We start from the raw sequence: 18,750 nt of genomic DNA on the forward strand, positions 1-18,750 counted from the left end.
AGTGGGGAGCTATCCCATTACCCTTCCCAATGCTGGGAAAGGATGGCACTGAAACTGCTGCAATTCCGCATGGAGGATCATTCCCACTGGGTGTTTCTAGTGGGTTTCTAAGGAATCACTTGTGAGGACACCACACGTGGCCCCCATATGGAAGGATCAATAATTTGAAAAGCAATCTCTAACTGTTGCTCTCCCTTTTTTCTAGACAATATTATACTTTCAGAAGAGCCTGAATTGCTTTTCCCTCATTTAAAAGAAGTAAACACAAACGTATTTCACCAAATTGACTTTGACCAAAATAGTGATTTATAGTATTTGCAGCTATTTACAGAAAAAGATCCATTTTTAGAAGAACGAGGTGGTTGTAATATCCCTTAGGCAAATCCATGACAAAGAATCCTTTTTAATTTCATTTGCTGGCCATATTGTCGAGTTAATCTTCAAAAAGCATGCTGCTAAAAGAGGAAAGAACAATTGATGATTTAATTTCTAAATTTAAAAACTGTTATTTAAATGAATCACAATAAAACGATCTAGTCTTTAAATAAAGTCCCCATCAGTAGTCTCCTGGCCTCCCTCCTAGCTGGCAATGGCTCCTGCTCCTGGTCTCCATTTAGAGCCCTGGCTTTTTGAGCCCACATTATTCAGATGCTAAAACATTACGGTGAACACATACATTTGCCTCAGGAAAAAAGGTCATTCTGATTTAAGATCTAAACAACATCTGTGAGATCTGTTATCAGTGAATTAACTGTAGAAATGCCTAGCCTAAGATAATGTAAGTCAACTGCCTTGTCCTTGGGAATGTGTTTAAATGACCCAGACACAAAATAGTTCTGTTGTAATAGTATGGAGTGTGTGTGTGCTTCCACTTACTATCCTTACCATGTCCCTGATACTCTCATGGTTTCCCCACTTTATTGACTTGGTTTCCTTCTGTCTCTTCTCTTTGGTTTTGTCACTTTTCTTTAACTCCTTCCAATTTTTACTTGCTAAGTTAGAGTCCTTATAACAGCTGTTACACTTCCCATTGTCAAGGAAATATCCTGGCAATCCCATCCACCCAGTTAACTTGTCCCCTCCTGCCCTGCCACTGTTCCACCTTCCATGCACCAACTTCTGGCTCATCCCAATGGCCCAGGAGACCGAACTTGCAGGCACAGCTGCCATCAGGTTGACATACCAGGCCAAGTATTCGCTGATTTTTCCCTTTTATTTTGAGTCATAAAATAAGCTGAAAGTTGTCTTAAAACAAAACAATCTGTTTATATTTTAAGCACTTTTGTAATAGTTTTGTGAGGTAATTGATCTATTGCCATATTATTAGCATTAAACATCTTCCTGATGTTGACGAAATAGGACAACAGCCTACGATAATACAACAATTTCCTTTCAGTTCATTATCATTGTCCAGGTTTTGACTGACTTAGTCAAACATGTTTTTATTATTTTATATCTTGATATAAATAATAATATCTTGATACCCGTCTGTCCCCTTTAAAAACTCATAACTTTAAATATAGTATGTTTTGAATAATCGTTTTTCTTAAGAAAGTGTACTCTTGCTTTAGCCAATTCCGGTATTTTTATTTTTGGAGATATTCTCATTGGGCATGTTTTCTGACTGGCTTCAGTAGCAATTTTCAGAGACTCCAATTGGAATGAACTAGAACTGGAAGAATTTTAGGGCTTCATTTTTAAGTAATGTTCAGATTTCATGCCACTTTCTCTGTGCTCCTTTGCGAGGAAGAACATGAATCAGCATGTAAAACTCTGTGCTCTACTGCTGAAGTATGTAGTGGATGCTAGGGCACTGCTGCTTGGTCCTGTCCTTTGAATGAAGGCTGTCATGCAAGAAATGCCCTCCCCCAAAGGTGGTTGCCTTGTCCAATTTTATGCCCCTCTTTGGGGGCAGCCCCATTCCAGCGATGGGAGTACGAAGGCCTGGCCCCCCTCCCTTGATTCAGGACGTGCCTAAGAAGGAATCATCCCCACTCCAGAGCTCCCTGGAGGATGGGCTGAGGCCTCAGCTGCAACCACATCACAGTCTAACCTCACTCTCTGCTCAGGCCAGCTCCCTCGGCCTATTATATGTGTTCCAGGAGCCCTCCCCAATCAACCTCCTACGTACAAATATCCATCTCAGAGTCAGCTTCCCAAGGGACCTACTGGAAACAGGGTCGTTTCAGGAGTCTAGACATTTGAGAGATTTTTTGAGGCAAGCCTAAATCCTTTACTTGAAAACCTGCCTTAGAATTAGTTATTCCACGTGAAGCCAGAATGAACTGGAACCTTCCTTAATGAAAAAGCGTCCCCAAACATGCCCTTCCTACGGGCCTCAGCTTCCTACGGGCCTCAGCTCAGCACCACTCTAAAGCCTTTAGAACAAAAACACTTGCAGGCCACCTCTCCCCTTTACCAGGAAGGTTTGAACTTGCAGGCAAAATCAATTGTGCCTTTCAGGTCACAGACCACCCCACACTCCAGGAAAAAACCCCTACACACAACTATACACAATGTTGTATACAATTCCAGGAGGATAATGAACCTCCATAAATCCCAATTTAAGAATTGTTGATTTACAGTGAAAGTAATAAGAACTTTTATAGTCTGAAATCAGTTGTCCCAGCATAGGAAACAAAGAGAAGAAGGCAAGAACCAAAGTATATCAAAAATGTCCTAGTTCCTCTCTATAAGATTTCACCAATAGGTTGTGAATAATCAAACATCAGCCTCAACTTACATTTTGCAGAGTCAAATTTGGTCCGTTTGAGCTCATCCTTTCACGATATTTCTTCCTGGTGCAATAGACACTGACAAGAGTGATGATGAGCATCAAGGCGAACACAGCGACAGTCGATGAAACGGCAATGACGATGGTGTCTCGGGTAGAGCCTCTCTTTTCACACCTTTCTCCCATGTACCACCAGTCTTCCCCTGACCGGCACCTGCACATTGAGAGTGTGACTCAGAGTTATGAGTTGATATGTAACTCCAGAAATCTTCACAGTGAAAGATGTGGATCACCTTTAGTCTATTTGATCACCAATAGGTCACTGCTCTATGGAACCATTTTACCCACTCTGGACTGGAGGGAGACAAGCACCTAGAGCACAGGTGTAAGCAATGGAAAGAAAAAATGGAATTCCTCCTAATCTGATACTAAAACAGCATCTGCAAGTTAGGAAAGGCTGATAGCACAGGTAATAGAGAAAGTTTAGTTCTCAGCGTCCCATGCCCACCACCCTCCAGCTTCACATCTTGGCCAAGGGCTCCTCAGAACGTCAGTATCTTCATCTAGGAAATGGAGGCAGCTACACTTAAAATGACTGGACTGTTGTGAGGACTTTTTCAGACAATTAGAATATAGTGTAATATTTTTTTTTCATAAAAAATTGTGTTGGTTATCACAAAGATAGTTCTTGTGGTTATCCAAAGCCCCAAAAGGAGGACAACACCACAAAAAATTCTATGAATGACTGTGAGATGAGAATCAACTGATTTCATTCATAAGAACTATCAAGTATTTAATCCTACATTATGGGAATAAAATTTCTAACCAAAGAATGGAGAGATCTCTTCCAAATGATCCTTACCTGCACTCAGCTTTGCCATCTCGAACAGTGCAGACACCATCATTTTCACAGGTGGTTTTTGAGCACAGGTCTTGGACACTAGGGGTTGGTGTTGCCTGGATTTGCGTAGAGTTGAGGTGAGATATGTCTAGGAAGATGGGGAAGAGTGTGGATGGAAATCAGCTTTTGTTTAACAATCATTTGATCTTTAAGTTTCTTTTTCTTTTAATGTCTCTTTTTTCCTTTTTTCTTTCTTTCTTTCTTTCTTTTTTTTTTTTTTAGAGGTGGGATCTTGTAATGTTGCCCAGGCTGGTCTTTCCTCCCGGGCCCAGACAGTCTTTCCACTTCGGCCTCAGAGTCCTGGGATTGTAGGTGTGAGCCATCATGCCAAGCCCAATCTTAAGTTTCAAAATAGACAATGATCACATTTTAGGCTTGTGAGAAATTCAGGTAACCTTGAAGCACAGTCTAGCAACATTGATATAGGCAGCGAGATAAGAACTAGGCAAAGGGAAAGTAGGCCAGCCTGCTGGAGCTCTAACTCAACCACATGCTGGCCTGGATTGTGGGAGCCCAGAAGGGTACAAGCCCCTGATGCCAACTTTCAAGAGACAGATAAGGAAACCAAAACTCAGAAATGTAAAGTAATTGAGGGCATTGCCCAAGGTCACAGGTCTCTGGCTTGGTAGAGCAAGTTGGTGGAGACTTGGAGAAAGACACCAAGTGCCCTGACAAATAGTGTTATGCTCTTTGCTGTATTTGTTATTGCTTCTGGTTGAAATCGCTATGGTCAAAGAGAACTGATGCATATCTGATTTTTTTTCTCTGCTACACAAAATGTTTTCTCTCTTAACAAAAGTTATTTCTGAATAATTTCTCCAAGAGGTATCATCTAGATTTACTCTAATGGACACTGGAGTCAAATTTTTGTGGGTTTTAATTGCACCACCTTTCATCACAAACAACAATCTGATTTACTGAGACCCAAGTGGGTCTTTAATAGAAAATGAGTTAAAATCCTACCACATAAAAAGTGGAAACCACCAGAATTGCTGCAAAATGTATTTATTGGCTGCAAGAGTAAGAAATTTAACATTAATCTAACAAGAGATTAATATCATTTCTGCCTATATATATGTGTGTGTGTGTGTGTGTGTGTATATATGTATGCATGTATGTACATTTGAAACAGATAAGACACAGCCGTTTCCAGTCATTTCATGTGCTGATGTGACATTTCTATTTCAGGAATCCTAGAGTATAATTGTTCTATTTTAATTTATTTCTAAAGAAATTTCCCAACCTAAAGATTTCCACTATAGCTTCATGTGGTAGTCATTAAATTCTTTATTCTGGAGTCCTTACTGTTTCAAATTAAATTATTTTCATGTTGTCAATAATTCATGTTCCCCTCACACCCCACTCATGCCCATTTCCCCCAACATCTCTACATAATACACCTAAAAATGGAATGCAGAAATAAACAGAAAATAATCAGTGGCCACAACAAAAAACTAGCTTATACAAAACTACTTTTATTGACATACCTTCCACTGTCAGTAGGATATAAACATCATCTCCTTTTATAAAATCTCTGCTTTTCAGCCTCTCATGGGTTATAAAGGCACTGGTTCCATAGCCCCCACCTCTTCTAAACTGAGTTCCATTAGGGAAAACAGCCACTGCTCCCACTTTGGAAGGCCTGTCCCAAAAATAGCTTCCATTATCTGAAAAAGCAATTTATATTAATGGAGTGTGTTTATCATCATCGTAGCTTTTGGTGGTAGGAAAGAACAGGCAATGTGAAACACAATTAGGCTGGAGCTCAAAATAATTAAATGATGCTATTGGCCTGTGATGTATTCCCTGGCAAATCGCTGGGGCTTGTTCATTTATACTGTCCTAGAGGAAATGAAATTACCTGGCAGGGAGGACCACACTGTAGAATAAGAGTGGAGAGGTACCAGAAGTTTCCTAGGTACCAGATATTCCTGGGAATATCATATCTCTACTTACTGAACGGTATAGAAACCCTCCTATCTATTAGAATAATTTCTTAGTAGCCTAAGGCTACTAAGAGAGTCCTTTTACAAAGTTACAGTTTGTCCAGTTAAAGCAATATATTGCTGAGAGAGTTTTTAATATCAGCATAGAATGATTTATCTTATTAACTGAATTATCCACCTAACAAGCAAAGTGCTTCAGAAGTAGAAGACAAGAAGAAGTACTGCTTCTGGGAAAAGATAATGACCTACCCAGCCCTGAGCTGCTTTTAAGGTCATTCAGGAAGAAACACTTTAGGAAAAAGTGAAGAAATTCTGAATGTCAAGTCCCTACAATTCCATTGGTGAATATTATTGCTTTCCTATGAGATTAAGTTGGATTTTTTTTCTATGCCAATTTGGTCCATGTTTTTCATATATAGAATTCACATTTGGCAAAAATATTCAGCTTGCCATAATTTCATTGTTTTCCTTTATGAGGGTCTCAGAAGCAAAGAGTTATTAAAATTAGAAGTGTGATCATTGCTTTCAGTGGGTTACTTCTTTTTGAGATGGGAAAGATGGGGAATGATGTCACGATTAGCAAATCCTCTGTAACTTTTTACTAAGAAATTATAATGCATTCTCATACCCTTCCCACCAACACTTGAATGCACCTGCTCAATACCTTCGTTCTGGTCAAAAACTACCCCCATTTCCAACGCTGAATTATTTTTGACATTCCCAGTGACGTGAACAAGGTAGCATGAGTTAGAAAAACCCAACGTCTGAGGGCCTTTCCACCGCAGGCCTTTCCACAGCTTCCACACTTGACCTGTACTAATTCTCATAGCAAATCTGTGGAATGGTTACTACAGCCCTGGCTTTACAGTTGAGGACACTTTACAGTTGAGGGGCCCTAAGAGATTATCTGCTCAAGGTCACATAGCTAATGAGAAGCAAAGCTTGGACTTGAACTCAGGCATGTCAGACTCTAAAACCAACACTTCTTGCACAGAAGTGGAAATCTGAGGAGGGCCATCAATTCCCAGGAATACAGTCAGTATCTTCTTTATTTGTTGGAGTCCTTGCTGACATTTCTGATGAGCTCCTGTCTGAAAGACTCTGTCCACAATTCTTGAAACCTTTCTCCTAAATATCTGTTCTGAAGATTTGGGACTCAAAATTCCCTAAGTAACTAACTGTGCAGTCTCTCATTCCCAAAATTATCCATCCCTCCTAGAGCAATGATTGTTTATTAGCAATAAAGAAAATGAGTTACGAACCGGTGGTCATAAATGGGTCTGTAGTTATACTCCGCTGATTGGACATACGCTGTCGAATGTCAGGATTTTGATCCAAAAGTGTCATTGTGGCTTGTTGCCAAGGACATGGCCACTGTAATTGATCATCATTGGCTCCAGAGATCAAGTGGAAATATATCCCTGCATTAGTCACATGGGCTAGATTTAAGTAAATCTGAAAGGCATAACCTTTAGAAGAGTAAAATGGAGGGCTATACAGAGTTCCATTTGGGCTGCCAATGAACTGTGTGAAATTCCTTATATGCCAGATATGATGAGGGCACCGTGTTTCCGAAAGATTGATGTCATCAATAGACAGACCACCCAGTGATGTGCCAGAGCCTTTGCGTCCTTCAAACACCACTCTAAACTTCTTAGTCACTTTCAATGTTACATGATAAAGTTGCCAGCTCCCAATGGGTATTTCTGCAAAAGAGTTATTATTATTTCAAAGACAAAGAAGTTTAAATTATGTACATGTCAACATTAGATTTCTAGCCTTCTTAGACAAAGGATAATCCAAAACCGATTTATTTCTGTGGGTCAGAAGTATGGTTTTGCCAAAGCTCCAGCCTAGAATTATTTACTTAAAGGTGCTTCTGTGGGGTCACACTGTTCTCTGGAATAGCTGAATATTTGTCTAGCTGTTTCTCAAATAGATCACCCTTTCCTAGAGATCGGAGAGTAAATAACAACATCTAGCTCATGAGTACTTCATGCCCTACCTATGAGTTACCTGGCATTCTCCATTGTTAAACAGCCAGCAAGCCCAACACTCGTAACACTTCTACCCAAGATTCCTGTAATACCCAGGCAAAGCCTTCTTTAATATATTTATGGTTTGATTGGAATACTTCCCTCACATAGAAAATCTTCAATCAACCTTTTGGTAATATTAAACAGAATCCACCAAACCCTGGAAAGCCCACATCCCACAATCTACTCTTTAGATCACTTCCCAGTGACTCAGCATTGTAAGTATTCATCTGATATTTGGTACCACCTTCTTTCTTTCCAACCTGCACTCCCTCCCCAACTATTAGCCCAGAACCCTCGCTAGCAGCACATGATATGCCATTTTGTCTGATTTTCTTATATCACATACTCAAATAAGAAGCAGTATACTAAATAATCTGCAGAAACTCCCAGATGGACAGCAGCTGAGAAATTCATGTCAAACTAGTGGTTAACACAGAGTCTTAAAACAAAAATATGTTGGTGCTTAATGTGAAACACAGCTACTTGAAAATAAGTTAGACATACCCAAATGACAGAAAATAAGGAAGTTTCTTAAGTGCCTTTTTGTGTTACTGTGTATCAATGACACACCCACAGATTGCTAATAGAAAGGATCCCCCTTCCAATCCTGGACAATTATATATATTATAGATACATTATATCAATATTTATATTAATTTATATATCAATACATAATATATAATATTTATAGTAACATATGGCTTATATATAAGACTTTTATATATTTAATATATAATACATATTATATATAATTATACTTCATATTTTATTTTGTTACATGAATAATATATATGTATAATATGTGTATATTCTTAGTGAGATTAGAAACCTCACTGCTTATAGGTGTTCACAAAGAAAAATATCACCTGTATTTCAGATTGTTTCTCCTTGTTAAAAACAGGAGGAAAATGGCATACTATATTGCCTAATATGGATCCAATTGTGGAACAAACTGAATTACTCAATTCATTCAAGCCATGAGATGATTAAGTGGAATAGACAGTAATATATCTGCCAGCCCACAGCCCCTCCCTTTCTCAGTCACCCCCTTAACTATCTACTTGCATAGGTGCTCAACATGGCTCTCCTCTCCGACATATTGTTGGTAAGAAGGGTGGGTACTCCCTTCCCACTCAGGAATTGCTCCAGAGGCTGTGTTTAACTGAAGTCATAAGCATCCCAGTTCTTCACTGGGATTTATTTTCTAATCTTTGTATTAGAGGAAGAGTCCTTTTTCCAGACTGATAGCAAATTCGGTCAAATGTAAGCTGGAAAGTGAAACAACCAAAGTACCAGTCCTATAAAGAAAGCCATTCTGAGGTAAAACAAGAGGTGCCCAGCGATGTTCAGAGACAGAGCTATTAATAATTCCCCCTCAAGCCAGTGTCTCCCTCGTCTGTCCCACAGGCTGTAACTACCCTTCAGCCAGGAGCCCGTCCTATTTTGCCTAAGCTATTTCACATTGTATTTTTAGGTATTTTATTTTATTTTATCTATTTTTTCAGAGATAGAGTCTTGCTCTGTCGCACAGGCTGGAGTGCAGTGGCGTGATCTCAGCTCACTGCCACCTCCACCTCCCGGGTTCAAGCAATTCTCCTGCCTCAGCTTCCCAAGTAGCTGGGACTACAGGCGTGTGCCACCACTCCCAGCTAATTTATGTATTTTTCCAGTAGAGACAAGGTTTCACTATATGTTGACCAGTCTGGTCTTGAACTCATGACCTCAGGTGATCCGACCGCCTTGGCCTCCCAAAGTGCTGGAATTACAGCTGTGAGCCACTGCGCCCGGCTTTGTATTTTTATTATTTGCCAAGAACTGACCTCCATAGTGCCAGAGACTGATCTACAGTTTCTTAAGTGAGTGTTACGTAACAGAGCACTCAGAAAGAGTCTTCATTCTAGCTTCCTTGCCACCACTTGAAACAAGAAGAATCTAGTCCTTAGTTGAAGGGTAGTGACTCAGTAGCCCCTGCCCTATTGTAAATTGTTGCATTAACTAAAGAAAAGACCTAAGATTGCCTCACTTTGAATCCAAACAATAAGAATGTTGACATTGTACCTTTTATTTCTTCCACAAGGGTTAAATTGCCATCCATATTGTCTGTAGAATACTCCCTGATGTAGATGTTCAGTTGATCACTTTCACTGCCACTGTTATATAAGTAAAATTGCAAGCACTGAAATCCTCTTTTAGGGTACAGCGTTCTACTTTCCAGCACTGCTGTGGCCCCCACATTTACAGAGCTACTATCGAAATGCATGAAGAAACCAGAACCTGTTAAAGAAAAGCAGAACTGAGAGAAAACAGATACTGGGTATGGAAATGTGTGTTTGTTAATAGCGGTGCTAGATTCTTTACACGAGGCGTAAGTAATATCCATATATAAATCGCCAGGGAGAAACGACAGAAGCCTAAGCTACATATCTGGCACTTGCAAAAGCTAGCAGATTGACATCACAGTATAAAACTCAAACCTCTCTATTATTTATAAGACGTTTACTTACAATAGTAGTTTTCCGTGGGCACTAATCCTTGCTTTTCTTCATTTGCTATGAGCTATAAAGATACAGCAAGTTTAAGTATCCAATGCTAATTTTTTAAAACTCCACTGTAAGGCTGCAGGTCAAGACCAAACAGCAGGGCTAAAAGGTAGAGTCTACACAGGACACCTTTCAAGTGCCCGCAACCCTGGTCCAGCTCCAAGTGGGAAGAGCTACCACTGGAAAAAGATGCTACAGAAGGTTGTTCCCCCTCTGAGAATATGGAAAAGGAAAATGGAAATTAAGTCAAAAGGAGGGTTTGAAACTTGGGTGGGTAGAGAGTTGTAGCATCTGTGTCTCCCAAGGCTAATTCAATGTGAGCTTCTAGGTCTTTCTGGAGAGGTGAACACACAATGCGGACAGGAGCGAGAGCCCAGCCAGGAAACCACGGCCTTGGCTGCTCCCTTGTTTTTAAAAACACATTCTAACTTCTTTGGCTTCAAACTGTCACAAAAAAAGAAGGAAGAAAAAAAGAAAAGAAATAAATAAATTCAACTCTCAGAAGATACTGTAACTACAGCAACCATCTGGGGAGATTCACATTTTAATATTTTTTAAATGATATTTGTAATGAAAACATTGAGAATAATTGAACCTGATAATTTCAGAGGCACCTCCCAGTTCTCTGCTTTCATTATCTGCAATACTTAATCTTCCAATACTCTAAAGAAGGCAGAACTAGTAATTCTGGTTTGAATGTATATATATTTTGTTTCCTTTTTTTTTTTTTTTTTTTTTGAGGCAATGTCTTACTCCGTTGTCCAGGCTAGAATGCAATGGTACTATCTCAGCTCACTACAACCTCTGCCTTCCGGGTTCAAGTGATTCTCCTGCCTCAGTCCTGCGACTAGCTGGGACTACAGGCATGCGCCACCACACCCAGCTAATTTTTACGTATTTAGTAGAGATGGGGTTTTACCATGTTGGCCCAGCTGGTCTCAAACTCCCAACCTCAGGTGATCCGCCCACCTTGGCTTCCCAAAGGCCTGAGATTACAGGCATGAGCCACTGCACCCGGCCCAATTTTCTTTACCTTATTTCAAGTATTTACTTAGTTTCCACTATATGCAGGGAATTGTTTTGGGCATTTAAATATGGTTCTAGGAGCAGGCAATTTATGAAAGACACAAGGTTAGGGAACCTTTCCCTTACTACAGAAATTAGCTTTCAAAAACAAAAAAAAGTGAGAGCTACCTGGTCTCTATTCTTCTTCCTTTCCTCCCTCTCTTCCTATCTACTTTCCTCTGGTCTGAGTAGGACCACTATCCGCTATCCAAATATGCATTTAAAAAGAAAAATAAAAGGAAAAGCACCTTTTTGCTATTGAAGGCCTCCAATTCCTACCTAGATCATCTGAGCTATTATTATTAAGCACTGGCCCTAAGTTCTGAAGTCTAGTTTTACATATTTGTTGCCAGAATAAGCAAATAAGTAAAAATGTGGTCCTTGTAGCCAAATAGCTACTTAAGGCAAAACAAAATGAAAATGGAAAGGGATATGCATCTGAAGAAAATTAAATAAATGGTGCTTTTTAGATATTTTTGTAACAGGAGCATATAATCACATCCAGCTACAGTTCTGAAACAATAGTTCACAGCCTAGTGCTGTCCATTGGCAAGAGTCTCTTGTATTCTGCAAACTTCTAGAAAACAATAGTACTGCCCCTGAAATAAGAGGCCTTGCAGGAGGCCCAGTCTGGTATGCTCTCCTTGGGAACGCACTGGTAGAGGCATCACAGAGCCCAGCTCTGACTTGTAGAAAGAAAAATAAACGCAGAAGGAAAAGCAATTAACAATGTCTTTATCAGGTGCAAGACCTACTTCTCAGTAGTCACCTAATGAATAATCAGTAATGATTCTGATAGAAATTAGAGATAAAATCCCAGTCTTTCATAGAGAAGAACGTGGCTGTAGCCACTGAGTATACAATCTAGGAGTATCTCACTCCTGTTACCTTGGCACTGGCCCATGTTGGAGTGATCATTCTCTGGCCCCCTGGGAACCTGTGAAACCCGTTGCCAGTCAGCATTATCTCCTGAACTTTGGATCATGCCACACACATTTTCCAGTTCAAAACTGCACGAGTCCATAAAACTCAAGGAAGAGGCTACAAAAGCAAAAAACAATTATTGACACTCATACAACATGATAATCTAAGTAACAAAAACTGAACTTATCACAGTATTAGAAATGCCAGGTTGGTATTACAGGGAACACCTGGCTGATTCTGGGTGATGATGGCTTAAAGATCCCTCTTTATTTGCAGAACCCCTACAAAGAAGGTAATTAATTCTGCACATCTGAATAAGCTCCCTGCCCCATCTTTTTTTTTAAAAAAATTATCTAATTTGTAGAAATCTGAGTCTACACTCCCCTAGGTATTCCAATCATTAAGCCACAATCCAGATTATTTGATCCCATTCATATTACCACTAGACATATCATTCTAGCTAAAAGGAAGTGTGAGTATCAATCTTACCCATGTTTGAATTAGTAACAGCTTTAAAAACCTGCCTGAGGCATATTCCTACAGGACCCAATTTGTTTTTAGATCTCAACACCAGACGTGGTGAAAAGAAAAATGCTGCTTCCAAGGTGTAGATTGAGATATGAGTACTATTCTGTTTACTTCCTGAATATCAAGTCTCCATAATCTCAGAAACCCCACCAGTGCTCGACGAAATGGCACAGACCATCATTTTTTCCTATATAACAGAGGGAAATATAAGTCATTTCAAAGAACCTGTCACATACAGCAGTTATACAGTCGATTCAACTTTAGGAGATCAGAGTCACTGAAATCCATTCGCTGGCCGATCACATCTTCGAAGTCTGAGATTCTTGTGACAATTGTCGGCTCTGTTCCGTTTTGGAATGCAGTTTTACTGTAGTGCATTACTGAAGTATAATCATAGGGAACGTTCAGGGAATCTGATACGCTGTCACTATAGGTGTTAAAATTGTGTTCTCTGCCTAAAGGATAAATAAAAAATCTTTACTTGATGTTCACAAAATTCAGCTTATCTTACTCCAAATATTGCTCACTTAGAAATGGAGAATATAATAAACTCAAACAATTTTTGCTACAACTAATAACAGTTTCATTATTCCCATCTTACAATATAACATTCAAACTTAGAACTGTAATACCAGCAGTGACACTGAACATATCTAAGGTTTTATTGCGGCCTATAGTTAGGACACTGGCATTTAGTCTAAGGCTGTAAAAACTGCTCGTGGAAAGGAGGAGTCTAAAAAGTGTTGCTAACCAGCCGGGGCAACAAAGTGAGACCTCATCTCTAATAAATATTTTAAGCCCAGGGGTGGTGGCTCACGCCTGTAATCCCAGAACTTTAGGAGGCCAAGGCAGGCTGATCATGAGGTCAGGAGTTCAAGACCAGCCTGACCAACATGGTGAAACCCCGTCTCTACTAAAAATACAAAAATTAGCCTGGCGTGTTGGTGCGTGCCTGTAATCCCAGTTACTTGGGAGGCAGAGGCAGGAGAATTGCTTGAACCCAGGAGGCGGAGGTTGCAGTGAGCCGAGATTGCACCACTGCACTCCAGCCTAGGTGACAGAATGAGACTCCATCTCAAAATAAAATAAAATAAAATAAAATAAAATAAAATAAATATTTTAAAAATTAGCCAGGCGTGGTGGTGCATGCTTGTAGTACCAGCTACTCAGGAGGCTGAGGTGGGAGGATTGCCTGAGCCTGGGAAGTCGAGGCTGCAGTGAGCTGTAATCACGCCACTGCACTCCAGCCTGGGTGATAGAGTAAGACCCTGTCTCAAACAACAACAACAAAAAGTGTTGTTGAACTCAGGGCATTGGCCAGCAGTGATGGCAGGCTGAGGACATCCACGGTAGATGGAGATGGAAGTAAGAAAACTTTGAAGGGATGGTGAGATGAAACCTGGGAATGATAACTTTCTAGTTATCCTACAAAGAAGTCATTAGAAAGCATTGACATGTGGTTATTGACTAACCATAATTCATGGTTACTAGAATATGTGTAGATGTATTTAAAGCATGATGAACCAGCCTGGCCAACATGTTGAAACCCCATCTCTACTAAAAATACAAAAAGTAGCCAGCTGTGGTGGCGGGCGCCTGTAATCCCAGCTACTCGGGAGGCTGAGGCAGGAGAATCACTTGAACCCAGGAGGCGGAAGTTGCAGTGAGCCAAGATCATACCACTGTACTCCAGCCTGGGCAACAGAGCAAGATTCTGTCTCAAAATAAATAAATAAGTAAAGCACGATGACTATAGTTAATAATAATGTAGTGAATATTTCAAAACTGCTAAGAGAATAAATCTCAAATGTCTCACCACAGAAATGATAAGTGAGGTGATGGCTGTGTTAAGCAGCTTGTTTTAGTCATTCCACATTGTGTACACATGTCAAAATATCACTGTACCCCATAAGTATTTACAATTATGATTTGTCGGTTTAAAATAATAATAAAAAACAAAAATGAATCTATTTAGAGAAGACATCAGGCCATTTAGCATTCTACCAATGGGCAAGTGATTCCAACTTGAAATGGAATGATTCTGTAGACACATTGAGGTGGTTCTAATCTCCAAAACATAAAGATGTGTTATCAAATGTGGGCAGAAGTTTTGATCAAAAATAAGACTTTGGGAATTCTAAAGACTATGGCTGTGGATTAAAGCTAAACACTGCTGTTTCTCTAGAAATCTTTTAGTTTGCTGCTATGCCTGACCCCATTTGAGATAAGCAGAGGCGGGGGATGAAGAGCAAGATCTATGATTTCAAGAAGTGTGGTGTCAGGGGACCTCGTGTAGGGCACTCCTCACAGTGCCTCAGACATAATAGCAATGCCCTTTCCTCTGTCTCGCCCCGCACGGGCAGGACAGATGAGGAAGCTGAGTGTCACTGTGGAATGTGGAAAACACGAGCTCTAGTCAGACATGGTTATTAAGACTCTGTGACTTTGAACACAGAATCACAAACAGTTCATGCTACTCAACTATTACTGAAAATTGTTCCATGAAACAATAAATCCAAATACTCTACAAGCTACTCTGCAAAAAGAAAAAAAGAAGACCATGATCAAATCATTTTGTAAATCACTTTTCTTAGAGATTTACAATTCCTGTCAATCTAATAAAGACTCAGAGCAGTACAGCGGGATAAATAAGTCTAATTTCTTTTAACCTAGGTGCTATGGCTTGAATATGTCCCCCCAGAAGCATGTATTGGAAACCTAATCCCCACTGCAACAGTGTTGGGAGGTGAGGCCTAATGAGAGGTAATTAGGGCGTGAGGGCTCTGTCTCATAAATGGATTAATCCCATTGCTGCAGGAGTAGGTTTGCTACTGCAGGGGTGGATTCCTTGTAAAAGGACAGATTTGGCCCTGTTTTTTCTGACTCTCCCTTGCCCTTCTGCCCTCTGCCATGGTATGCGACACAGCAAGAAGGCCCTCATCAAATGCCCACCCCTTGATTTTGGACTTTCCAGCTACCAGAACAATGAGGAATAAATTTCAGTTCTTTATAAATTACCCAGTCTGTGGTGTTTTGTTATAGCAGCGCAAGATGGACTAAGACTTGGGGATTTGCAAAACTAATTTGGGCACAGACTCCATTCCACATAATACTCAGGAACATATTGTGGAACTGAATATGCTTTAAAACCACAAACCCAGTTTCTAAGAGCATATCTAGCTCATATGGGTTCTGGAATACCAGTGCTCTAATAACTCAGAATGAGTTCGAGCTGAATGAATTAAGACATCAAAACATCAAAGTTTTAAAATTATTAACAGTTGCCACAGATGGCAAGAGAGGACACATGCTTAGAAATTCAGTCCTTGACTAAAAACATAAGAAAATAAGAGAAACGTACCTGACAGAATTCTGTCCCACATTATCCTGACATAGTCATCCCGGTCAGAACGCGACTGCTCATGCCAGAATCCCAGAGCGTGGAGGAACTCATGTTGAACCGTTGCTATTCGGTCACAGTTTGCCCCGATGGAAAGTTCTTGCTTCCCAACCCGCCTATTTCCCACTGAAGACCAGCAGCTTATAGGAGAATTTACAAGAAAGGGGGAAGAGGATGTTACAATCTGAGGTCTCAGGGCAGAATCCCCACTGCCTAGTCCACCTCATTACCCACCTAAATCCTTTGCTGTTACATCTGAACACTGTGCATTTCTCTTATAACCCAAGTGATATAGTTTGGGCAATTGTCAGCACTCAAATCTCATGTTGAAATGTAATTCCCAATGCTGGAAGTGGGACCTCGTGGGAGGTATTTGAGTCAGGGGACAAACCCCTCATGGCTTGGTGCTGTCTTTGCAATAGTGAATTTTCATGAGATCTGGTCATTTAAAAGTGTGTAGCACCTCCCCCTCCCCACTCTTTCTCTGGCTCCTGCTTTTGCCATGTGACATTCCTGCTCCACCTTCATCTTCCACTATGATTGTAAGTTTGCAGAGGCCTCTCCAGAAGCTGAGCAGATGTCAGCACCATGCTTCCTATAAAGCCTGCAGAACTGTGAGCCAGTTAAACCTCTTTTCTGTATAAATTACCTAGTCTCTGGTATTTCCATACAGCAATGCAAGAACAGCTTAATATACCAGGTATTGTATAATATTAAAAAACCTTATAGACCAGGTGATCTTTAAAGAACTTGCCCTAACGCCAGGTATTACATAGGAGCAAATCATCCCCAAGGTGGTCCAGACCTGGTTTTTCCTGTGAATTTCAAAGTCTTTGAGATCCTCCTTGGTATGCCTGTGCCCGTTAAACAAGGACTTTACAGGGACAGCAATCACTCAGAATTGCTGAGCTCCAGACAAATAATACTGTTGCCTTCTTAACTCAAGAAATAAGAGTGGTTGGGTTAAAATAAGCTTAATACAGACATGGACACGCATAAATACACATTTTTTTACTTGAAAGGGATAAAGAGTATGTAAATTACAAACGGCCTGAAATTCACAAGGTTGTGGGTCTGATGGCATGCAAGCCCGTCCACTTTGTCTAAAGGTGGTTACATGTATGGGAATATAATTTCTATGTCTATGAAAACTAGATCCAGTTGTTTTTTACTCTCCAGCAACTAGCAAGAAAGTCCCCACCCCTTCCTAAAGATCAGAGCCTAGGACGACTGCTGTAATGTAACGTCCCAGGCACTAGAGTTCTCCTTAGATGCCTTAGAAGACTAAGTCTTCAACTTACCCACTGCCCTTGATCACTGATATATAGTTTGTTTCTCCAGCCCAAGGCTTAAAGTCAATACAGGTTTTTAGGCGATAACGTTCAAATGCATTGAGGATAACTCCCTTAGCATTCATTTCTGAAGGAAGAAAACAAACAAAAATATGCTTATTAAAACAATCACCATTGAAAAATCTACCATGGAAGCAGGCCATTGTAATGTATTGCTTATCATGAGTTAGTCTCTTCATGAATGTTGAGTCTTTTATTTTTACAAAAATTAGAATTCAGTACCCATTGAATATCATATACAGTATCTGCTTATTCTTCAGATCCCTTATTTGGCCTCATATTTCTCTAGCACTCACTAATGGTGCATTACTAAACAATAAAAATGCATTTCTTTACCTCAGAGAACATATCCATTGGATCACAGGCAATCAAAATAGATAATCACCATCACATACTTCATCTGAGAAGACATAATATGTATTTAAAGCCGCACAGCTGGGCTTTTAATCTGAGGATCTGGAGATGGGAGAGTCTATGAACAGCCTGAAATAGTATGCAAAGCGTGCATGTGTGTGTGTGTGTGCGTGCGCGTGCATATCTACATATACAAAGTGCATTTTCTAGAGAGAGCTTTCATGAGGTCTGCAAGTGAGTTCGTGGCCCGAAATAGGGGTAAGAGCCAATGCTTTGGATATAAGAGTGATATGGATATGGAGCTCAAAGAAGGCAGAGGCATGGAAGAAACAACATGCAGGAAAAGAAACTTGTGAGTGACCAGGAGGAAGGGGCTGTATCAGATGCACATGGAGAGGCATCATATGGGCCAGGTCCTAGTGAAGTGAAAAATGGGAGCCTGCCAGGAGGTAGGAGACAGTATGGCAGAGGGGAAAGTGCTTGGACTTTGGAGCCAGACACACCTAAGTTCTTCTCTATCCTCACCACTTACTTTTGACATAAAACTTTTGCTATTTCAATCAACCTTTGGAGCTTTGGTGTTATTATCAGTTAAGTGAGGAAATAAAATCAACTTTGCAGGATATTGTGAGGATAATAAGAGAAAGTAAACGTGAAGTTCCAAGTAAAATTAGCATTTGTCAAATGTTCATTTCCTTTCTCCCTTCTTGAGTAACCATTGCATAGACGTTCAAGGAAGATTACTTGGTATGCCTCTGTTGAGGCAGGTCTAAGAAGATCAAGAACAGGATTCACATAGAGAAGACCCTAAAATCCATAAGTTGTAAAAGGCACTACATTCAGACTTTTACAATACCACATAAGTAATACACTATCATTATAAATAAGTTAAAATGTTGATATGAATAAAAAGAAATTTAAAATCCTATCATCCAGGAATAATCAATCACCCTTACCATACATTTTG

General features: G+C 40.1%; 1 protein-coding gene across 2 annotated transcripts in view; it reads right to left on the reverse strand.

The window, feature by feature from the left end:
* Nucleotides 1-242: 242 nt before the first annotated feature.
* MEP1B (meprin A subunit beta) overlaps nucleotides 243-18,750 on the reverse strand; it is a 30,457-nt gene continuing 11,949 nt past the window's right edge. The window contains exons 6-15 of one of the 2 annotated variants that reach the window (XM_073006515.1): nucleotides 17,379-17,496; nucleotides 16,039-16,217; nucleotides 12,914-13,132; nucleotides 12,114-12,266; nucleotides 9,679-9,894; nucleotides 6,844-7,287; nucleotides 5,123-5,302; nucleotides 3,597-3,723; nucleotides 2,744-2,948; nucleotides 243-452 (exon numbers count right to left, since the gene is read on the reverse strand). In XM_073006515.1, coding sequence (XP_072862616.1) covers nucleotides 441-452; nucleotides 2,744-2,948; nucleotides 3,597-3,723; nucleotides 5,123-5,302; nucleotides 6,844-7,287; nucleotides 9,679-9,894; nucleotides 12,114-12,266; nucleotides 12,914-13,132; nucleotides 16,039-16,217; nucleotides 17,379-17,496 — 1,853 coding nt within the window. In that variant the 3' untranslated portion in view covers nucleotides 243-440. Of the gene's footprint in view, nucleotides 456-2,743; nucleotides 2,949-3,596; nucleotides 3,724-5,122; nucleotides 5,303-6,843; nucleotides 7,288-9,678; nucleotides 9,895-12,113; nucleotides 12,267-12,913; nucleotides 13,133-16,038; nucleotides 16,218-17,378; nucleotides 17,497-18,750 lie in introns of both variants that reach the window. The other variant, XM_007974350.3, reaches the window with a different exon arrangement.

The sequence above is a fragment of the Chlorocebus sabaeus genome, chromosome 18, assembly GCF_047675955.1.
Source record: "Chlorocebus sabaeus isolate Y175 chromosome 18, mChlSab1.0.hap1, whole genome shotgun sequence".
In the NCBI taxonomy this organism is placed as follows: Eukaryota; Metazoa; Chordata; class Mammalia; order Primates; family Cercopithecidae; genus Chlorocebus; species Chlorocebus sabaeus.